General features: G+C 38.1%; 1 protein-coding gene across 3 annotated transcripts in view; it reads right to left on the bottom strand.

Moving 5' to 3' along the window:
* Positions 1–25,022, bottom strand: part of EVI5 (ecotropic viral integration site 5) — a 406,332-nt gene that overhangs the window by 246,792 nt on the left and 134,518 nt on the right. For all 3 annotated transcript variants that reach the window (XM_053693996.1, XM_053693998.1, XM_053693997.1), the window contains 3 exons: positions 22,482–22,556; positions 16,656–16,781; positions 4,786–4,929 (listed from right to left, as the gene is read on the bottom strand). In XM_053693996.1, coding sequence (XP_053549971.1) covers positions 4,786–4,929; positions 16,656–16,781; positions 22,482–22,556 — 345 coding nt within the window. The remainder of the gene's footprint in view (positions 1–4,785; positions 4,930–16,655; positions 16,782–22,481; positions 22,557–25,022) is intronic.

The following is a 25,022-nucleotide window of genomic DNA, read 5'->3' as shown; positions in this document are numbered from 1 at the left end:
AGATAAAGATTGATATCTATGGAACAAAAAAGGTTCAAACGGAACTTCTTGAAGAACCTTAAGAATCAGGTTTAAGCTCCATGGCGAAGCAACAGTTTTAAACACAGGCTTGGATCTAACCAAAGCCTGACCAAATGCCTGAACGCCTAGAATACCTGCCAGACGCTTGTGCAAAAAAATAGACAGAGTAAAAATCTGTCCCCTTTTAAGGAATTAGCTGACAACCCTTTTCTCAAAAACATCTTGGAGAAAAGATAATATCCTGGGAATCCAGACTTTACTCCATGAGTAACCCTTGGATTCATAACAATCAGATATTTACACCATATCTATGTTCAATTTTCCTAGAGACAGGCTTTCATGTCTGTATTAAGGTATCAATGACTGACTCGGAGAAGCCATGCTTTGATAACATCAAGCGTTCAGTCTCCAGGCAGTCCATCTCAGATTGATTCTATTTAGATGGTTGAAAGGACCCTGAGGTAGAGGGACCTGTCTCAGAAGCAGAGACCGTGATGGAAAGGATGACATGTCCACCAGATCTGCATACCAGGTCCTGCGTGGCTACGCAGGCGCTGTCAAAAACACCAAAGCCCTCTCCTGCTTGGTCTTGACCTCCGGAGGAAATCCCACTCCCCCGGAAGAAAAGTCTGACGACTTAGAAAATCCACCTCCCAGTTCTCAACACCTGGGATATGGATAGCTGATAGACAAGAGTGAGTCTCTGTCCAGTGAATTATTATAAGACTTCTAACATCGCTAGGGAACTTCTGTTCCCCCTTGATGGCTGATGTAAGCCACAGTCGTGTATATTGTCCGACTGAGTATGATGTACCTCAGAGTTGCTAACTGAGGCCAAGTCTGAAGAGCATGGAATATCACTCCCAGTTCCAGAATATTTATTAGAAGGAGGGTCTCCTCCTAAGTCCACTATCCCTGAGCCTTCAGGGAGTTCCAGACTGCATTCCAACCTAAAAGGCTGGCATCTATTGTAACAATTGTCCCATCTGACCTGCGGAAGGTCATACCCTTGGACAGATGGACCCGACATAGTCACCAGAGAAGAGAATCTCTGGTCTCTTGGTCCAGGTTTAACAGGGGGACAAATCTGTGTAATCCCCGTTCCTCTGACTGAGCATGCATAGTTGCAGCGGTCTGAAATGTAGACGTGCAAACGGTACTATGTCCCTTGCCGCTACCATTAAGCCGATTTCATTCATGTACTGAGCCACCGAAGGGCGCGGATGGGATGAAAAAACACGGCAGAAATTTAGAAACTTTGACAACCTGGACTCCGTCAGGTAAATTTTAATTTCTACAGAATCTATCAGAGTCCCTAGGAGGGAAACCCTTGAGATTGGGGATAGATAACTCTTTCCTTGTTCACTTTCCACCCATGTGATCTCAGAAATGCCAGTACTACGTCCGTATGAGACTGGGCAATTTGGATGTTTGACTCCTGTATCAGGATGTCGTCTAAATAAGGGGCCACTTCTATGCCCCGCGGTCTAAGGACCGCCAAAGCGACCCCAGAACCTCCATAAAGATTATTGGGTCTGTAGATATCCCAAAGGAAAGAGCTACAAACTGGTAATGCCTGTCTAGAAAGGCAAACCTGAAAAACGATGGTGATCTTTATGCATCACAATGTGAGGATAAGCATCCTTCAAATCCATTGTAGTCCTCTATTGACTCTCCTGGATCATAGTTAAGATGGTACGAATAGTTTCCATCTTAAATGACGGAATTCTGAGGAATTTGTTTAAGATCTTTAGATCCAAAATAGGTCTGAAGGTTCCCTCTCCTTGGGAACCACAAACAGATTTGAGTAAAAACTCTGTCCCTGTTCCTCTCTTGGAACTGGATGGATCTCGTACACAATGTAAGAATGCCTCCTTCTTTATCTGGTTTGCAGATAATTGTGAAAGGCGAAATCTCCCCTTTTTTTGGGGGGGAATCTTTGAAATCCAGAAGATATCTCTGGGATATAAATTCCAATGCCTAGGGATCCTGGGCATCTCTTGCCCACGCCTGGGCAAAGAATGAAAGTATGCCCCCTATAGGATCCGTTACCAGATAGGGGTCCGTTCCTTCATGCTGCCTTAGAGGCAGCAGCAGGCTCCTTGGCCTGCTTATCTTTGTTCCAGGTCCGATTGTCTCCAGACCGCCTTGGACTGAGCAAAAATTCCCTCTTGTTTTGCCTTAGAGGAAGAGGATGCCACACCTGCCCTGAAGTTTTTAAAAGGTACCAAAATTAGACTTTTTTTTTTTTTTTTTTGCCCTTGATTTAGACCTATCCTGAGGAAGGGCATGACCTTTTCCTCCAGTGATATAAGCAATAATCTCCTTCAAACCAGGCCCGAATAGGGTCTGCCCCTTGAAGGGAAGTTAAGTAGCTTATTTATTAAAGTCACGACAGCTGACCATGATATAAGCCATAGCGCTCTGCGCGCCAGTATAGTAAAAAACAGAATTCTTAGCCGTTAGTCTAGTCAAATGAACAAGGCATCAGAAAACAAAGGAATTGGCTAGCATAAGCTTGTCAAATATATTCATCCAATGGAGTCGCTTAACTGTAAAGCCTCATCAAGAGACTCAACCCAGAACGCCGCAGCAGCAGTGACAGAAGCAATGTATGCAAGGGGCTGCAGGATAAAACCCTGTTGAATAAACATTTTTTATCCATTGGATCTAAAAAGCACAACTGTCCTCGTCAGAGGTAGTGGTACGCTTAGCTAGAGTAGAAACTCTTCTCTCCACCTTAGGAACTGTCTGCCAGAAGTCCCGTGTGGTGGTAACTATTAGAAAACATTCTTCTAAAAAATAGGAGGGGAAGAGAACGGCACACCTGGTCTATCCCATTCCTTATTAAAAAATTTTTAGTAAACCTCTTTAGGTATTGGAAAAACATCAGTACACACCGGCACTGCATATTATTTATCCAGTCTACACAATTTCTCTGGCCCTGCGATTGTACACATTCATTCAGAGCAGCCAAAGCCTCCCTGAGCAACAAGTGGAGGTTCTCAAGCATAAATTTTAAATGTAGAAATATCAGAATCAGGTTAAATCATCTTCCCTGAGTCAAAAAAAATCACCCACAGACTAAGCATATTGTGAGGTAGTATCATACATGGTTCTTAAAGCGAGTGTATGCTCTGTATCTACCCCCAGAGCTAACTGCTTTCCTTTAATTTCAGGTAGTCTGACTAATACTGCTGCCAGAATATTATTCACCACCTTTGCCATGTCTTGTAAAATAAACGCTATGGGCGCCCTTGATGTACTTGGCGCCATTTGAGCACGAGTCCCTGAAGCGGGAGTCGAAGGGTCTGACACGTGGGGAGAGTTAGTCGGCATAACTTTCCCCTCGACAGAATCCCCTGGTAAAAGAAACGCTATGGGTGCCCTTGATGTACTTGGCGCCATTTGAGCGTGAGTCCCTAAAGCGGGAGTCAAAAGGTCTGACACGTGGGGAGAGTTAGTCGGCATAACTACCCCCACGACAGAATCCTCTGGTGATAATGTTATTAAAGACAAAAAATGATCTTTATTGTTTAACATGAAATCAGTACATCTGGTACACATTCTAAGATGGGGTTCCACCATGGCTTTAAAACATAATGAACACAGAGCTTCCTCTATGTCAGACATGTTAGAACAGACTAATAATGAGACTAGTAAGCTTGGAAAACACTTTAAATCAAGTTAACAAGCAAATATATAAAACGTTACTGTGCCTTTAAGAGAAACAAATTTTGTCAAAATTTGAAAAACAGTGAAAAAAAGGCAGTAAAACAAACGAAATTTTTACAGTACATGTAATAAGGTAACAGAGCATTGCACCCACTTGCAAATGGATGATTAACCCCTTAATGCAAAAAACAGATCAAAAAAAAAAAAAAAAGACAGACGTTTTTAAAAACAGACACAACAAACTGCCACAGCCAACAGTGGAAAGCTTCAGTTAACTGTTTCTATGCAAAATTTAAGCCAGCCATGTGGAAAAAACTTAGGCCCCAATAAGTTTTATCACCAAACATATGTTAAAAAACGATTAAACATGCCAGCAAACGTTTTAAAACACATTTTTACAAGAGTATGTATCTCTATTAATAAGCCTGATACCAGTCGCTATCGCTGCATTTAAGGCTTTACTTACATTACTTCGGTATCAGCAGTATTTTCTTAGTCAATTCCATTCCTAGAAAAATATTTTACTGCACATACCTTATCTGCAGGAAAACCTGCACGCCATTCCCCCTCTGAAGTACCTCACTCCTCAGAATGTGTGAGAACAGCAAATGGATCTTAGTTACGTCTGCTAAGATCATAGAAAAACGCAGGCAGATTCTTCTTCCAAATACTGCCTGAGATAAACAGCACACTCCGGTGCCATTTAAAAATAACAAACTTTTGATTGAAGAATAAACTAAGTAGAAAGCACCACAGACTCTCACGACCTCCTCTCTATGTTGAGGCTTGCAAGAGAATGACTGAATATGGCAGTTAGGGGAGGAGCTATATAGCAGCTTTGCTGTGGGTGGACTCTTGCAGCTTCCTGTTGGGAAGGAGAATATATTCCATAAGTAATGGATGATCCGTGGACTGGATACACTTAACAAGAGAAAGAACATTTAGGGTTTGATGTCCCTTTAAAAGGACCAGTTCATTATCGAATTACATTCCAAAGAAACTACTGTAGGACCTCTACAAGTAACTACCTGGGCATTGATGTTACAATAGTGAGATGGGATTTTGAGCACAGCGTTCTTCTTCACTCACCTCAGACATAAAGATGTCAAATAGCCGTGTTGCAATTGGAAGTGGAAAGCTAGTAAGGAATATAGTCAAGAACCAAGACGATGCATACATAGACGTATGGAAACTCTGTGCCTGGAAGTGAACATACAGCTCCGGTAACTGCTCCTGGAAACAAACATCAAATTACTACTGAAAATCATGTTATCAACAGCTGAATTAGCATGTTCTATTACACTAGAGCTGACTTATGTTCTATTACACCAGAGCTGAATTATCATGTTATATTACACCAGAGTTGAATTATCATGTTATATTACACCAGAGCTGAATTATCATGTTATATTACACCAGAGCTGAATTATCATGTTATATTACACCAAGGCTGAATTATCATGTTATATTACACCAGAGCTGAATTATCATGTTATATTACACCAAGGCTGAATTATCATGTTATATTACACCAGAGCTGAATTATCATGTTATATTACACCAGAGCTGAATTATCATGTTATATTACACCAGAGCTGAATTATCATGTTATATTACACCAAGGCTGAATTATCATGTTATATTACACCAGAGCTGAATTATCATGTTATATTACACCAAGGCTGAATTATCATGTTATATTACACCAGAGCTGAATTATCATGTTATTAGACACCAGAGCTGAATTATCATGTTATATTACACCAGAGCTGAATTATCATGTTATATTACACCAGAGCTGAATTATCATGTTATATTACACCAAGGCTGAATTATCATGTTATATTACACCAGAGCTGAATTATCATGTTATATTACACCAAGGCTGAATTATCATGTTATATTACACCAGAGCTGAATTATCATGTTATATTACACCAGAGCTGAATTATCATGTTAAATTACACCAAGGCTGAGTTATGTTCTATTACACCAAAGCTGAGTTATGTTATATTAAACTAGAGCTGACTTATGTTCTATTACTTAGAATAAGGGTAGGGGATTGAGCAGGGACAGATAGAGGGGTTTGTAGCACTCTTATTCCTTATAAAGTAATGCCATGTATCAAAACCATGGATAAAGTAATATTATAGGGTAATAAAAACAAAAAGTTTAATTGGTTAATTTAAAAAACAAATACAGACCACACAGCCCACTACACACGAGACTGTGTAAAGATAGATAATGATATAAAAACAACTTGTATGAGCTAAGCCTAAAGCACGCACCAAAGCCCTGTGGTATATGCTCCCCTGTATTCCTGGCCAATAACTGGATACGTTGGCTTCAGGTGACAGGAGCACAACCCCAAGGCAGAGAATTGGTGCGCAAGGCTGAATACTAAAAACAGATAGTATCCCTGAGTTACAAGGGATCTCGTGGGTTCAAAGACCCCAAACGCGTTTCGGCCGTGGAGCCGGCCTTTCTCAATGTTTACTGCAAAAGTTTTCAAGCCGAGTGACCGAGAGCGGCTTCTTTTTAAGTCCTACCCATGTTCCCATTAGCCAATCCAAGCCCGGTACAAAACACACCTCTGTTGTTCGCCAATCAGATTTAATGGATTTTTTATGTGACGTAGGACAATCTCCTATTGGACGGACTATGCCACACTCCCAAAAACCCGTAAGTGTAGTCTGGTACTAATTGATTATACTAGTACACTCGTAAGTAAAAAGATGAGACGATCATAATCCTGATTACTTCTACCTTTTTACACTAATGTGGTATCATCTATAAGGGGCGTTATGTTGCATATGCGGTTAACGTGTCACTCGAATACACGGTTCATGATTGGTTAAACATGTAAACCGGTCATTGCTTCATTGGTGTACGAGTTAAACACCTTCTTGCATACACACCCCTTGTTTATGAGTACACCGTTATGCCAGTAAGAGTGCGCATAGGACCCCATCGTAAATAGTAAGCTGTCAAAATTAATGATACGGGTCCCAGATCAACATTGTCAAATTCGATCCTTAAAGATATAGTTTCTTAAGCTTGTATCAATCTTCCTAAGTATAAAAAACATAATTTATGTAAGAACTTACCTGATAAATTCATTTCTTTCATATTAGCAAGAGTCCATGAGCTAGTGACGTATGGGATATACATTCCTACCAGGAGGGGCAAAGTTTCCCAAACCTCAAAATGCCTATAAATACACCCCTCACCACACCCACAATTCAGTTTAACGAATAGCCAAGAAGTGGGGTGAAAAAAGTGCAAAAGCATATAAAATAAGGAATTGGAATAATTGTGCTTTATACAAAAATCATGACCACCACCAAAAAAAGGGCGGGCCTCATGGACTCTTGCTAATATGAAAGAAATGAATTTATCAGGTAAGTTCTTACATAAATTATGTTTTCTTTCATGTAATTAGCAAGAGTCCATGAGCTAGTGACGTATGGGATAATGATTACCCAAGATGTGGATCTTTCCACACAAGAGTCACTAGAGAGGGAGGGATAAAATAAAGACAGCCAATTCCTGCTGAAAATAATACACACCCAAAATAAAGTTTAATGAAAAACATAAGCAGAAGATTCAAACTGAAACCGCTGCCCGAAGTACTTTTCTACCAAAAACTGCTTCAGAAGAAGAAAATACATCAAAATGGTAGAATTTAGTAAAAGTATGCAAAGAGGACCAAGTTGCTGCTTTGCAAATCTGATCAATCGAAGCTTCATTCCTAAACGCCCAGGAAGTAGAAACTGACCTAGAAGAATGAGCTGTAATCCTTTGAGGCGGAGTTTTACCCGACTCAACATAGGCAAGATGAATTAAAGATTTCAACCAAGATGCCAAAGAAATGGCAGAAGCTTTCTGGCCTTTTCTAGAACCGGAAAAGATAACAAATAGACTAGAAGTCTTACGGAAAGACTTAGTAGCTTCAACATAATATTTCAAACATCCAAAGAATGCAACGATTTCTCCTTAGAATTCTTAGGATTAGGACATAATGAAGGAACCACAATTTCTCTACTAATGTTGTTGGAATTCACAACTTTAGGTAAAAAATCAAAAAAAGTTCGCAACACCGCCTTATCCTGATGAAAAATCAGAAAAGGAGACTCACAAGAAAGAGCAGATAATTCAGAAACTCTTCTGGCAGAAGAGATGGCCAAAAGGAACAAAACTTTCCAAGAAAGTAATTTAATGTCCAATGAATGCATAGGTTCAAACGGAGGAGCTTGAAGAGCCCCTAGAACCAAATTCAAACTCCAAGGAGGAGAAATTGACTTAATAACAGGTTTTATACGAACCAAAGCTTGTACAAAACAATGAATATCAGGAAGAATAGCAATCTTTCTGTGAAAAAGAACAGAAAGAGCAGAGATTTGACCTTTCAAGGAACTTGCGGACAAACCCTTATCTAAACCATCCTGAAGAAACTGTAAAATTCTCGGTATTCTAAAAGAATGCCAAGAAAAATGATGAGAAAGACACCAAGAAATATAAGTCTTCCAGACTCTATAATATATCTCTCTAGATACAGATTTACGTGCTTGTAACATAGTATTAATCACAGAGTCAGAGAAACCTCTTTGACCAAGAATCAAGCGTTCAATCTCCATACCTTTAAATTTAAGGATTTCAGATCCTGATGGAAAAAAGGACCTTGTGACAGAAGGTCTGGTCTTAACGGAAGAGTCCACGGTTGGCAAGAGGCCATCCGGACCAGATCCGCATACCAAAACCTGTGAGGCCATGCCGGAGCTACCAGCAGAACAAACGAGCATTCCTTCAGAATCTTGGAGATTACTCTTGGAAGAAGAACTAGAGGCGGAAAGATATAGGCAAGATGATACTTCCAAGGAAGTGATAATGCATCCACTGCCTCCGCCTGAGGATCCCGGGATCTGGACAGATACCTGGGAAGTTTCTTGTTTAGATGAGAGGCCATCAGATCTATTTCTGGAAGTTCCCACATTCGAACAATCTGAAGAAATACCTCTGGGTGAAGAGACCATTCGCCCGGATGCAACGTTTGGCGACTGAGATAATCCGCTTCCCAATTGTCTATACCTGGGATATGAACCGCAGAGATTAGACAGGAGCTGGATTCCGCCCAAACCAGAATTCGAGATACTTCTTTCATAGCCAGAGGACTGTGAGTCCCTCCTTGATGATTGATGTATGCCACAGTTGTGACATTGTCTGTCTGAAAACAAATGAACGATTCTCTCTTCAGAAGAGGCCAAGACTGAAGAGCTCTGAAAATTGCACGGAGTTCCAAAATATTGATCGGTAATCTCACCTCCTGAGATTCCCAAACTCCTTGTGCCGTCAGAGATCCCCACACAGCTCCCCAACCCGTGAGACTTGCATCTGTTGAAATTACAGTCCAGGTCGGAAGCACAAAAGAAGCCCCCTGAATTAAACGATGGTGATCTGTCCACCACGTTAGAGAGTGTCGTACAATCGGTTTTAAAGATATTATTTGAGATATCTTTGTGTAATCCTTGCACCATTGATTCAGCATACAGAGCTGTAGAGGTCGCATGTGAAAACGAGGAAAGGGGATCGCGTCCGATGCAGCAGTCATAAGACCTAGAATTTCCATGCATAAGGCTACCGAAGGGAATGATTGTGACTGAAGGTTTCGACAAGCTGAAATCAATTTTAGACGTCTCTTGTCTGTTAAAGACAGAGTCATGGACACTGAATCTATCTGGAAACCCAGAAATGTCACCCTTGTCTGAGGAATCAATGAACTTTTTGGTAAATTGATCCTCCAACCATGATCTTGAAGAAACAACACAAGTCGATTCGTATGAGATTCTGCTAAATGTAAAGACTGAGCAAGTACCAAGATATCGTCCAAATAAGGAAATACCACAATACCCTGTTCTCTGATTACAGACAGAAGGGCACCGAGAACCTTTGTAAAAATTCTTGGAGCGGTAGCTAGGCCAAACGGCAGAGCCACAAACTGGTAATGCTTGTCCAGAAAAGAGAATCTCAGGAACTGATAATGATCTGGATGAATCGGAATATGCAGATATGCATCCTGTAAATCTATCGTGGACATATAATGCCCTTGCTGAACAAAAGGCAAGATAGTCCTTACAGTTACCATTTTGAACGTAGGTATCCTTACATAACGATTCAATATTTTTAGATCCAGAACTGGTCTGAAGGAATTCTCCTTCTTTGGTACAATGAAGAGATTTGAATAAAACCCCATCCCCTGTTCCGGAACTGGCATAATTACTCCAGCCAACTCTAGATCTGAAACACAATTCAGAAATGCTTGAGCTTTCACTGGATTTACTGGGACACAGGAAAGAAAAAATCTCTTTGCAGGAGGTCTCATCTTGAAACCAATTCTGTACCCTTCTGAAACAATATTCTGAATCCAAAGATTGTGAACAGAATTGAACCAAATTTCTTTGAAAAAACGTAACCTGCCCCCTACCAGCTGAGCTGGAATGAGGGCCGCACCTTCATGTGGACTTAGAAGCAGGCTTTGCCTTTCTAGCAGGCTTGGATTTATTCCAGATTGGAGATGGTTTCCAAACTGAAACTGCTCCTGAGGATGAAGGATCAGGCTTTTGTTCTTTGTTGAAACGAAAGGAACGAAAACGATTATTAGCCCTGTTTTTACCCTTAGATTTTTTATCCTGTGGTAAAAAAGTTCCTGTCCCACCAGTAACAGTTGAGATAATAGAATCCAACTGAGAACCAAATAATTTGTTACCCTGGAAAGAAATGGAAAGTAGAGTTGATTTAGAAGCCATATCAGCATTCCAAGTCTTAAGCCATAAAGCTCTTCTAGCTAAAATAGCTAGAGACATAAACCTGACATCAACTCTGATAATATCAAAAATGGCATCACAGATAAAATTATTAGCATGCTGAAGAAGAATAATCATATTATGAGAATCATGATCTGATACTTGTTGCGCTAAAGTTTCCAACCAAAAAGTTGAAGCTGCAGCAACATCAGCCAATGATATAGCAGGTCTAAGAAGATTACCTGAACACAGATAAGCTTTTCTTAGAAAGGATTCAATTTTCCTATCTAAAGGATCCTTAAATGAAGTACCATCTGACGTAGGAATAGTAGTACGTTTAGCAAGGGTAGAAATAGCCCCATCGACTTTAGGGATTTTGTCCCAAAATTCTAATCTGTCAGACGGCACAGGATATAATCGCTTAAAACGTTTAGAAGGAGTAAATGAATTACCCAATTTATCCCATTCTTTGGAAATTACTTCAGAAATAGCATTAGGAACAGGAAAAACTTCTGGAATAACCACAGGAGATTTAAATACCTTATCTAAACGTTTAGAATTAGTATCAAGAGGACCAGAATCCTCTATTTCTAAAGCAATTAGTACTTCTTTAAGTAAAGAACGAATAAATTCCATTTTAAATAAATATGAAGATTTATCAGCATCAATCTCTGAGACAGAATCCTCTGAACCAGAAGAATCATCAGAATCAGAATGATGATGTTCATTTAAAAATTCATCTGTAGGGAGAGAAGTTTTAAAAGATTTTTTTATGTTTACTAGAAGGAGAAATAACAGACATAGCCTTCTTGATGGATTCAGAAACAAAATCTCTTATGTTATCAGGAACATTCTGCACCTTAGATGTTGAAGGAACTACAACAGGCAATGGTACTTTACTAAAGGAAATATTATCTGCATTAACAAGTTTGTCATGACAATTAATACAAACAACAGCCGGAGGAATAGCTACCAAAAGTTTACAGCAGATACACTTAGCTTTGGTAGGTCCAGCACTAGACAGCGATTTTCCTGAAGTATCTTCTGACTCAGATGCAACGTGAGACATCTTGCAATATGTAAGAGAAAAAACAACATATAAAGCAAAATTGATCAAATTCCTTAAATGACAGTTTCAGGAATGGGAAAAAATGCCAAAGAACAAGCTTCTAGCAACCAGAAGCAATGAAAAATGAGACTTAAATAATGTGGAGACAAAAGCGACGCCCATATTTTTGGCGCCAAAAATGACGCCACTTCCGGAACGCCGACATTTTTTGGCGCAAAATAACGTCAAAAAATGACGCAACTTCCGGCGACACGTATGACGCCGGAAACGGAAAAGATTTATTTTTATTTTTATTTTTTTTGCGCCAAAAAAGTCCGCTCCAAGAATGACGCAATAAAATGAAGCATTTTCAGCCCCCGCGAGCCTAACAGCCCACAGGGAAAAAAGAGTCAAATTTTTGAAGGTAAGAAAAAATTAATAATTCAAATGCATTATCCCAAATATGAAACTGACTGTCTGAAAATAAGGAATGTTGAACATTCTGAGTCAAGGCAAATAAATGTTTGAATACATATATTTAGAACTTTATAAACAAAGTGCCCAACCATAGCTTAGAGTGTCACAGAAAATAAGATTTACTTACCCCAGGACACTCATCTACATGTTTGTAGAAAGCCAAACCAGTACTGAAACGAGAATCAGTAGAGGTAATGGTATATAAATAAGAGTATATCGTCGATCTGAAAAGGGAGGTAAGAGATGAATCTCTACGACCGATAACAGAGAACCTATGAAATAGACCCCGTAGAAGGAGATCATTGCATTCAAATAGGCAATACTCTCCTCACATCCCTCTGACATTCACTGCACGCTGAGAGGAAAACCGGGCTCCAACTTGCTGCGGAGCGCATATCAACGTAGAATCTAGCACAAACTTACTTCACCACCTCCATAGGAGGCAAAGTTTGTAAAACTGAATTGTGGGTGTGGTGAGGGGTGTATTTATAGGCATTTTGAGGTTTGGGAAACTTTGCCCCTCCTGGTAGGAATGTATATCCCATACGTCACTAGCTCATGGACTCTTGCTAATTACATGAAAGAAAGCATGAGTGAAGGGGATGTGTCTATTCTCTATCTGGTGGGGCATAACACATGTCACTATGAAGCTACTATATATGTCCAATGATGTTTGGAATTTAGTTATGCTTACCTGGGTATTCCACACAATCAGAATAGAGAATTAATGCAATTCTAACACACACCACACCTCACTCATTCATTTCCTTTCTAAATGTGTTATAGAGTCACATAAAAGATCATCTTAGCGTGAAAACATGTAAATAATATGATCGAATAATTCATCTGTAACCTGGGGTAGTGGACAGCATTTTAAAAACGTCATAACTTGTTTACAGACAAGACAGACGTGTCACTGCGATACTATCCTAAGAATTCTTAATTCTCCTGTTGGCACCAAGCAATGGGGGTTAAGGACATTATTCATGTTTCACCTAATTGCACATCATTATCTGTTTTGAGGACCTAGCACATAGATATTTCGGTATATAGTTGGAAACTGTGACTTGATGCTTTTGATATGTATCAGAAAAAGTTCTCTTGAACTTGCCGAACCTTATCACTATATAAGCGGGATCTTGCTTTTTATACTTAGGAAGATTGATACAAGCCCAAGAAACTATATCTTTAAGGATCGAATTTGACAATGTTGATCTGGGACCCGTATCATTAATTTTGACAGCTTACTATTTACGATGGGGTCCTATGCGCACTCTCACTGGCATAACGGTGTACTCATAAACAAGGGGTGTGTATGCAAAAAGGTGTTTAACTCGTACACCAATGAAGCAATGACCGGTTTACATGTTTAACCAATCATGAACAGTGTATTCGAGTGACACGTTAACCGCATATGCAACATAACGCCCCTTATAGATGATACCACATTAGTGTAGAAAGGTAGAAGTAATCAGGATTATGATCGTCTCATCTTTTTACTTACGAGTGTACTAGTATAATCAATTAGTACCAGACTACACTTACGGGTTTTTGGGAGTGTGGCATAGTCCGTCCAATAGGAGATTGTCCTACGTCACATAAAAAATCCAGTAAATCTGATTGGCGAACAACAGAGGTGTGTTTTGTACCGGGCTTGGATTGGCTAATGGGAACATGGGTAGGACTTAAAAAGAAGCCGCTCTCGGTCACTCGGCTTGAAAACTTTTGCAGTAAGCATTGAGAAAGGCCGGCTCCACGGCCGAAACACGTTTGTTTGGGGTCTTTGAACCCACGAGATCCCTTGTAACTCAGGGATACTATCCGTTTTTAGTATTCAGCCTTGCGCACCAATTCTCTGCCTTGGGGTTGTGCTCCTGTCACCTGAAGCCAACGTATCCAGTTATTGGCCAGGAATACAGGGGAGCATATACCACAGGGCTTTGGTGCGTGCTTTAGGCTTAGCTCATACAAGTTGTTTTTATATCATTATCTATCTTTACACAGTCTCGTGTGTAGTGGGCTGTGTGGTCTGTATTTGTTTTTTAAATTAACCAATTAAACTTTTTGTTTTTATTACCCTAAAATATTACTTTATCCATGGTTTTGATACATGGCATTACTTTATAAGGAATAAGAGTGCTACAAACCCCTCTATCTGTCCCTGCTCAATCCCCTACCCTTATTCTAAGTCTAATTAACTAGGGGTAGCACCAAGGTCACCTATACCTTTTATATTCCTTTATTAACAAACACAGTGCAGGTTTTGTGCTTTCTTTTTTATGTTCTATTACACCAGAGCTGAATTATCATGTTATATTACACCAGAGCTGAATTATTATATTATACCAGAGCTGAATTATCATGTTATATTACACCAAAACTAACTTATGTTCTATTACACCAGAGCTGAATTATGTTATATTACACCAGAGCTGAATTATATTATTTTACACTAGAGCTGAATTATCATGTTATAACATGATAATTCAACTCTGGTGTAATATAACATGATAATTCAGCTCTGGTGTAATACATATTACACCCGAGCTGAATTATCATGTTATATTACACCAAAGCTCAATAATCATGTTATATTACACCAAAGGCGAGTTATGTTATATTACACCAGAGCTGAATTATGTTATATTACACCAAGGCTGAGTTATGTTATATTACACCAGAGCTGAATTATTATATTATATTACACCAGAGCTGAATTATTAGGTTATATTACACCAGAGCTGAATTATTATGTTATATTACACCAGAGCTGAATTATTATATTATATTACACCAGAGCTGAATTATTAGGTTATATTACACCAGAGCTGAATTATTATGTTCTATTACACCAGAGCTGAATTATTAGGTTATATTACACCAGAGCTGAATTATTATGTTCTATTACACCAGAGCTGAATTATTATGTTCTATTACACCAGAGCTGAATTATCTCGTTCTATTACACTAGAGCTGAATTATTATATTACACCAGAGCTGAATTATTATATTATATTACACCAGAGCTGAATTATTATATTATATTACACCAGAGCTGAATTATTATATTATATTACACCAGAGCTGAATTATTATATTATATTACACCAGAGCTGAATTATTATATTATATTACACCAGAGCTGAATTATTATATTATATTACACCAGAGCTGAATTATTATATTATATTACACCAGAGCCGACTTATGTTCTATTACACCAAAAAACACAAAATACATTTAAAATAAACATAAGTCACTGCAATTTTAAATGCTAGAACAAAAGTGATGCATCAGAAGTTAATGTTTAACTCTCATGTCCTTTTTAAGAAAATATTTACTTTTTAAAATTCGAAAAAACACGTTTCTCCTGGCTTTTCATTAACAGACCATAATGAAGGGGCTATTTAAAGGGACATGAAACCCAATTTTTTTCTTTCATGATTCAGATAGAGCATACAATTGTTAACAACTTTCTAATTTATTTCTATTATCTAATTTGCTTTATTCTCTGTTGTGAAAAGCAGTGTGTACACATGCTTGTAACACTATATGGCAGTAGCTTTGCAAAAATGTTATAGATTTGCAAAAGCACTAGATGGAAGCACTTCATATATATTATTATTACGATTATCATTTATTTGTATAGCGCCGCAAAATTCCGTAGCGCTGGGTACAGGGACAGGGGTATACAAGCAAAGAATTTGTGATAAAGTACAAAACATAATAAACTAAACAAATCTAGTGAAATGAGGAAAAAGGAAGCCGAGTACTGAGATCAGTAATGGAGTTTATTGCAATGCAGGCTTACAACAAGTTAGGTGAGCTCCATCTAACGCGTTTCGCGCATGAGCACATGCGCTTCATCAGAGATGAAAACAAATCTAGTACAGGAGGAAGAGGGCCCTGCTCCGGAGAACTCACAGTCTACAGGTTGAGGGTGCAGAAACATAAGGTTGGGGTAGCTTGTCAAGTGGATTGTAGTTGCAGCAGTGAGTGAGGCAGTTAAACAATTATTTTAGTTAGGATGAGAGATGGAGGCGAGATGGTAAACTTCTGAATAGGTGGGTTTTCAAGGAGATTCTAAAGCTACACAAGGTTGGAGACAGTGTTATGGAGCAGGGTAGAGAGTTCAATAGGACAGGAGCAGCACGTGAGAAGTCTTGGAGACGGGAGAGGGACGTAGAGATAACAAGAGTGAGGAGACGCAGGTCAGAGGTTGATCAAAGAGGACGGGATGTGGAATATTTGGAGATGAGAGAGGAAATATAGTTGGGACTGTTGAGTGCTTTGTAAGTTATGGTTAATACTTTAAATTGTATTCTGGAGTGTATGGGGAGCCAGTGTAGAGACTGGCAGAGATATGCACTCTACCTAACTAGCTATCTCTTCAACAAAGAATACCATGAGAAGGAAGCAAATTTGATGATAGAAGTAAATTGGAAAGCATTTTCTGTAAATTACATGCTTAGTCTGAATCCCAAAAGAAAAAAATTGGGTTTCATGTTCCTTTTGCACAATTACAAGAAGTAAATATAAAGATGGTTACTTTGTATAGGATTGTTAAATAAAAACCTTCCTTAAAAAGAACAAATGAACAATCAATAGAATCATAAAAAAGGTTTATTTCTTACCTGGATCATACATTCAAACTGATACATACAAAGGCCTAGTTCAGCCATACTGGGTTTGAAAAGTTCCCGAAGTCTGTAGTCCTGCATTAGTTTCACAAACACACAAAAAGCTTCCTCCTCCGGCATCTGCCAAAAAACAAACACACGCAGGAGTTTGTTCAGGTTGATCTGATTTGTGCTGATCCTAAATATAACTGAATATTAAAAAGGACATAAGATTTTCTTGAGAATTCAATTTTGGTTAATAATGCACGGGGGGGGGGCAAAATCAATGTACTTGTTTCTTTTTAATCACAAAAAAAAAAAGCAGGAGAAATATGTAATACAAGATTAAAGTGATTGTAAAGCTGAGCGTACTCGCTCACGTCATAGGATAGAATTTAAAAAAATAAGGCAGACTTTCATTCATCAAATTTGTACTATATATTGATATTCTCAGATTTTTACCTTTTAATGCTATAACGATAAGCGCCATTCCCCTGCCTGCCATATTGCTCAATTGATTGACAGATGAGGAATCTGCAATCCACTAATCGTCTTTCCCCCATGGGGCGGGACATTTGGGCAAAGGGGCAGAACAGCCCGGGGGGGGGAAGAAGACGAATAATGCATTGCAGATTCGTCAATCAATTCAGCAATATGGCGGGCGGAGGAACGGCGATTATCGGTATAAAATTAAAAAGGAAAAATCTGAGATTATCAATATATAGTACAAATTTGATGAATGAAAGTCTGCCTTATTTTTTAAATTCTATCCTATGACGTGAGCGAGTACGCTCAACTTTACATTCCTTTTAAAGGACCATTAAACACTAAGGGCTAGATTACAAGTGGAGAGCTAAATTTGTGGGCGCACGATAAATAACCAGCCATTACAAGTAGCTGGTTATTGCTACAGCGAGCTCGCGGTAGCAATTAGCATTCAGAAGATTAACCAGAGATCAGATCTCTGTTTAATTTTATAAATGTGGCCCACATGCTCTCAAAACACAGTATTGTGTATTTTATTAAAAAAATAAAAATACAGCAGCATCTGTCATTTTTAATAAAATAACTGCACTAGGCAGTATTTGGGGGGTAAAGTTGGTGGGAGTGTGGTCTTAGAAAAAAAAAAAAAAAAGGCACTGAAAAGTTTACATTGCTGTTTGTGTGAACTGTGTGTTCCCAGTAAATATGTATATGCTTACATACATATATATTTATGTTATATATTTGTGTATTATATGTGCTGCGCTTAGACTGAGAATGCGCTGCGCTTAGGTTCTGTGCTGTCTGACGGCATCAGAACGAGGCTCCCATTGGAGCCTTTGGAAGCACGCTCTCGTGAGCGCAATGCTTTCTAGCAATGCAAAAGCAAGCTTGTATTCGCATTGCTGTCAACTTGTAAGAAAAGCTCACATTAGCGTACACTGGTATTACTCAGTGGAGCGCAAATATTGATTTTACAAAAGCGATATTTAGCGCTCCACTTGTAATCTGGCCCTAAATACATTTTATAAACATAGTAGTGAGGTTATTCCCTGCTTCCCTCTAGTCATGGGTGCCACCATGACGAAATCTCCCTCACTATATTACAGTGCTGACCGTTTTGCACGCATGCAGCAACTCTCCTTCAGATACCTTCAGTTTCGACGTAAACACTTGCTGTAAAAAATGAAATCACGCAATAGTCGATCGCGTGATTTCAAGGCCGGGATCGGATCATGGGACTGCCTATGCTGCCAGACACGCTCCCACAGTACGATTCTTGCTTGCATCAAAAGGGGGAGGCTGCAGGACCCCATATAAGGTAGGACATTCCATGCCGTCCTAATGGCGTTAAAGCCCAACGCTGTTAGGACGGCATGGAGCGTCCTAATGGCGTCAATTACATATAGCAGCAAAAAAGTTGCCATGTACTTACGTCTCCATTCCTATAACTTATTTCTGACAAATGTGCTTTACAATTTCTGTTAAAAAGGAAAGCGCAGACCCCAGACTTAACACTTCTATATTCCACGCACTCTCTAGTGACCTTTTTATACCTGAACCTAATTGGAATCAACAGAGAAGGTGAGCAACAACAGCAGCAACAATGTAGAGGTCGGTCCACAGCACTATGCTAAAAATGTTACTTTATTTGAAACAGATTAGAACGAATAAAACTTTTTTTAACATAGTGCTGTGGACCGACCTCTACAAGGTTACAACATTGTGGCGCCCATTCCTTTAAAGATTTAAACAAATGTCTTTTTATGTTTATTCTCAGTCTAATGACATTGTCCTCTCCAGAACCTATTTAGAAGCGCCACCCAGCTGATTTTACTGCCAACCTGGCTAAAATTTACACAAATATTAAGCTAACCAAATTGTTTCCATGTTTTTAATACAAATTATCACTAAATTAATTTATGTTAAATTATGTAATTAATGTGTTCATTGGATAGCTTAATATTTATAAATAACAAAAAATGCTAAATATAGTAAAGTATGGCACTGTCACAATCTTTATACTTCATAATGCCACCCAGCTGACAAGACTTTCAATGGAGAACACTAATTGAATGAAGTATAATTAAAGGGACACTGAACCCAATTTTTTGTGTGTGATTCAGATAGAGCATGCAATTTTTAAGCAACTTTCTAATTTACTCCTATTATCAAATGTTCTTCGTCCTCTTGCTATCTTTATTTGAAAAAGAAGGCATCTAAGCTAAGGAGCCAGACAATTTTTGGTTTAGGACACTGGACAGCACTTGTTTATTGGTGGGGGAATTTATCCACCAATCAGCAAGAACAACCCATATTGTTCACCAAAAATGGGCCGGCATCTAAACTTACATTCTTGCTTTTCAAATAAAGATACCAAGAGAATGAAGAAAATGTGATAATAGGAGTAAATTAGAAAGTTGCTTAAAATTGCATGCTCTATCTGAATCGTGAAAGAAAAAATTTGGGTTCAGTGTCCCTTTAATTATACTTCATTCAATATATTATTTATATTGCCCACATTTCCTGTAATTTCTCTGTTAACAAATTGTTGTTTCCTTGTGCCCCTAGAAAAGCTAGGGTTGATCATGCAGATTTCAGTAAATGACCATGCAACATGCTACACACTTATAAATGAAATCTTACACTAAACAAGGAATTTCTGCACCCCTGTATTTAAGTAAAAAGGTGCAAAATATGATCATGTTAGTAAAAACAATTTTTTAAGAACATAACATTTGCTCATTCAGGTCGACGTCATTTGAAAAACAACAAAATGTAGACAAACTATAAACAGTAATTTAACATTTAAGTAAATGTTACAACAATGCCTTTAATATATATTCTGTAACTAGTAATTACTGTCTAATTCACTCGGTTTTATCCCCTGCAGCTGTTCTAAGACCATGAAGTTTCAACTAAAACAAAACAAAATAATTAGAGTCTAAAAACATTTGTTTTAATAAATTATTGTTTGTTATATAGTGGGGTTTTTTTTTGTTATTTTTAATAATTCAGGATTTAATTTTAGCTTCAGTGATTGAACGGACACAAGGATATGATTTCCTATAAGAGAGAAATTCAGATTAATCATATATAATATACAATTATTAAACAACTTTCCAATTTACTTATATTATTAAATTTGCTTCATTCTCTTTTGTTTTGTTTCTTTGATGGAGCAGCAATACACTAGGAGCTAGCTGAACACACATGGTGAGCCAATTAGTTGATATATACATTATATATATATATATATATATATATATATATATATATATATATATATATATATATATATATATATATATATATATATATATATATATATATATATATATATATATATATATATATATATATATATATCAGGGCTCGACAAACCCAGGAGCCTGGGAGCCACTGGCTCCTATAATTTTACCCCTGGCTCGTAACTTTTTGGGTTATTCTTCATACTATATATCTATATACAAATTCAACTGTCTGGCTCCTAAAAATATGCCTGGCTCCCAAATATTCTTACTGGCTCCTCATTTTTAAACAGATTTGTCAAGCACTGAATATATATATATATATATATATATATATATATATACATATGCAGTTCCCTTCCGTGTTTTGTATATGTCTAGGGTGGTTACATATTCCTGTGCACCCTTCCCTTGTTTTCAGTTTGTTTGGATTTGAAAGCTTGCATTGTGTGGCTGTTTTAGGGTCTCAGGTATTGGAAAGGACCTTGACGTGGTACCTGAGCTTGTCCCATTTGGCCAGATGAGGTGACTAACCTTTCCATTTTTGCTTTTAAATCTTAGCTGAGAGCTTGTAAGTGAGTGCTGGGTTTTCTCTGTGTGTGAGATATATGTGTGTGTGTGTGTGTGTGTGTCCCAAATCAGCAGCTAGCTCACAGTAGTACATTGCTGAGAATGAAGCAAAATAGAAAATAGATTTTACAAAATGTAATAATAATATTTGCTAAACATAATAACTGCTTTAAAGTTTTAATTAAAAAGGACATGAAATCCCCCAAATTTTTCTTTCAAATGTATTATCAAAAATGTGCCTCATTCACCTGGTATTCTTTGTTGAACGAGCAACAATGCACTACTGGGAGCTAGCTGAACACGATGAGTGAACCAATGAGAAGAGGCAAATATGTGCATCAGTCAGCAGCTAGCTCCCACTAGTTCATTGCTGCTCTTGAGCCTGCATAGGTATACGTATTAACAAAGGATACCAAGAGAATGAAGCAAATGAGATAGAGGTAAATTGGAACGTTGTTTAAAAATGTATTCTCTATTGAAAACATCAAAGAAAATGTTTGGATTTTATGTCCCTTTAAACTAAAGCTCTGATAATTTCTATGATTATAGAATATGACTGTGGTGCCCTAAAAGTATCACAAAAGTAATAATGTTACAAAACTAGCACAGGTTGTGAACCTCTCTTCTGCTTAAAAGCAAATTTTTGGAAATTAGAAAATAAACAAAATCATTTAAAAGGGGGGGGGGGTTATTTAATTAAAACACGTAAATCTGAACTGATATTACATTGCTTAGAAATATTAATCTATACTCTAAAAATACCCCATTGACTGAATACATTATTTAAAGTACAGGTAGCCCTCAGTTTACGCCAAGGTTAGGTTCCAGAAGGAATGGTTGTAAATCGAAACCGTTGTAAATTGAAACCCAGTTTATAATGTAAGTCAACGGGAAGTGAGGGAGATAGGTTCCAGGCCCCTCTCAAAATTGTCATAAGTAACACCTAATACATTATTTTTAAAGCTTTGAAATGAAGACTTTAAATGCTAAACAGCATGATAAACCTAAAAAAATAATCACACAACAGACTGTATCATCAAACTTAATTAATGAACAAAAACATTTTTTTACTTGCATTTTTCTGAAAACAGTTCTCTGCATTGTTAGCATGTTAGATAATATTGGGTCTGCACCTATTCTATGCATTTCAATCTGGAGTGATTAATAGGCACCCTCACCTCAAGCAGCTGGATAGGAAGATAATAGAGAAGTGGCTGCTAGATCTTGTTGCTTTGAAAGCTGCTCGATAGTCTGTTCTGTGTACACAGATTAATTTCAGTCTGCTAAGCTTGCATAACTTTGCTGCAACAAAAGCGGATACAAGTAGCTCCCCCTACTGGCTATTTTAATTAGTGCACTGCTTTTCAATGCTTTTCAATAGCAATCACATGACTAAAAAAAGGTTGTTATTCTAAAACGGCGCAAATTGAACCGGCGTAAACCAAGGGCCACCTGTATATAAATTTCAGCATAAACATCCAATAATAAATGTGTATCAGAGTATTTACAAGTCAACCAACTTCATGACATAACTTACCTGCATAAGTAATAAACCAACAATAAATGCGCTTCCTTGGCAATAACCCACTTCCCGATCCACTAAGGAATAGGCCTTAAATTGGGGAAAAAAATAAATCACAATTTCACTATAGTATCTACAGAAAAAGGTTAACTTATTTTAGCACTCCTGAATCTGTTGGCGCTCTACAAATAAATGCTAATATTAATAACAATACTAATAATTAATGCTTGTCGGTTGTGTCATTTAGGGTTCGATTTATCAAGCTGCGGTGGACAGGGGCGTACATATGCACCCCTATCCACTGCAGCTCTCGCAGGATGAATTCCGCATTGCACAAGGATGCAATTTTTGTGCTCTTGTGCAACACCACCCCCTGCCCACGCACAACCCTTCATGTGCGGGCAGTAGCTGTCAATCTCCCCGTTTGGACGAGACCAGGGAGATTGAAATTCGCAACCTAAGAGGTGGCGAAGAGGTTAGGGAAGCAGCGGTCTAATGACCGCTGCTTTATAAATACGGACTGCAGGTTCTCTTGTGGGAACCTGCAGTCGTAGGGGGGGGCCAATAGCTTGATAAATCAACCCCTTAGTGTTGTCATCAGCCAATGAGTATATTGCTCCTGAGGTTGAGGGGAGTAAAAAAATGCCTTTCTGATTGGTTTCCAAATCAAAATAAGCACCTTCAAACTTAAAGGGATATTAAAAATGGTCTGTTTAAGTAAGTACTAAGTACTAAACTAAACTAACTAAAGTACTAAACAGTTGCTTATACCTAATAGAAATAATTGCAATATGTATTATTCATCTATTTAAATGGATTTTACCTTCCCCCCCCCCTACATTTGTGCAGTGTCTATTACTTCCTGCAACAGCCTTACAAGGAGGAGGGGCCTCTGCAGGAAGGTTTATGTTACTCTTTCATAAAACTTCTAGGCTGATTGTTTTAAAGTAAATAGAGTAGATAACAGGGAGTCAGACTTGCTCATGCCTAGATCAGTCTTTAAACCTAAAATATAATAGGTTTACAGGCACATTAAAAATATAACATTTATTATTTATTTTGCATAATTTTCCTTTAATTTAGCTCTACTGAATACTAAATATATAGGGTATTGTGCAGTTACTTATAAAAAAAGGTTAGTTTTGCTCAACCTTGTAAGCATAAACTCTAATAATGTTATATGTCAACTTAACTCCTTAACGACCAAGGACGTGCCAGGCACGTCCTCCAAAAAAAAAAACACTTAAGGACCAACGACGTGCCTGGCACATCCTCTGGGGTTTGAAGCTCTGGAAGGGATCCTGATCGCTTCCAGGGTATTGCAGTGATGCCTCCATATTCAGGCATCACTGCAATACCCTTTTTACCCCACCGATGCATTGAGGGGGTGCAGCTACACTACAGAAAACATAACATTTTTACATTAAAAAAAAAAACATTTTTGGGGGCAAATTGGGTACTGGCAGACAGCTGCCAGTACCCAAGATGGTGGCAAATAGGTAGAGGGGGGAGGGTTATAGAACTGTATGGGGGATCCAACACTGCATAAGATATATATATATATATATATATATATATATATATATATATATATATATATATATATATATAAATAAAACAACAACAAAAACTAAGTACTGGCAGACTTTCTGCCAGTACTTAAGATGGTGGTGACAATTGTGAGGTGGGGAAGGGAAGAGAGCTGTTTAAAGGGGGGTCAGGGAGTGATCAGGGGGTGGGATGTGTCAGGTGGGAGGGCGATTTCAACACTAAAGCTAAAAATTAACCCCTTAACTGCTGGGCATAATACAAGTGTGGTGTGCAGCGGCATTTAGTGGCCTTCTAATTACCAAACAGCAACACCAAAGCCATATATGTCTGCTATTTCTGAACAAAGCGGATCCCAGAGAAGCATTTACAGCCATTTGTGCCATAATTGCACAAGCTGTTTGTAAATAATTTCAGTAAGAAACCTAAAATTGTGAAAAAGTTAACTTTTTTTATTTGATTGCATTTGGCAGTGAAATGGTGGCATGAAATACCAAAATGGACCTAGATCATTACTTTGGGTTGTTTACTACACTAAAGCTACAATTAATCCTACAAGCTACCTAATTAACCCCTTAAATGCTGGGCATAATACAAGTGTGGTGCGGTGCGCAGCGACATTTAGCGGCCTAATTACCAAAAAGTTATGCCAAAGCCATATATGTATTCTATTTCTGAACAAAGGGGATCCCAGAGAAGCATTTACAACCATTTGTGCCATAATTGCAAAAGCTGTTTGTAAATAATGTCAGTGAGAAACCTAAAGTTTGTGAAAAAGTGAATAATATATATATATTTTTTTTTTTATTTGCTCGCATTTGGCAGTGAAATGGTGGCATGAAATATACCAAAATGAGCCTAGATCAATACTTGGGGTTGTCTAATAAAAATATATATACACATGTCAAGAGTTATTTAGGGATTCCTAACAGATATCAGTGTTCCAATGTAACTATCGCTAATTTTGAAGAAAAAATAAGGTTTGGAAATAACAAGTGCTACTATAAC

Source organism: Bombina bombina, chromosome 10 (assembly GCF_027579735.1).
Source record: "Bombina bombina isolate aBomBom1 chromosome 10, aBomBom1.pri, whole genome shotgun sequence".
Classification (NCBI taxonomy): Eukaryota; Metazoa; Chordata; class Amphibia; order Anura; family Bombinatoridae; genus Bombina; species Bombina bombina.
This window is presented reverse-complemented; position numbering and strand designations above follow the sequence as displayed.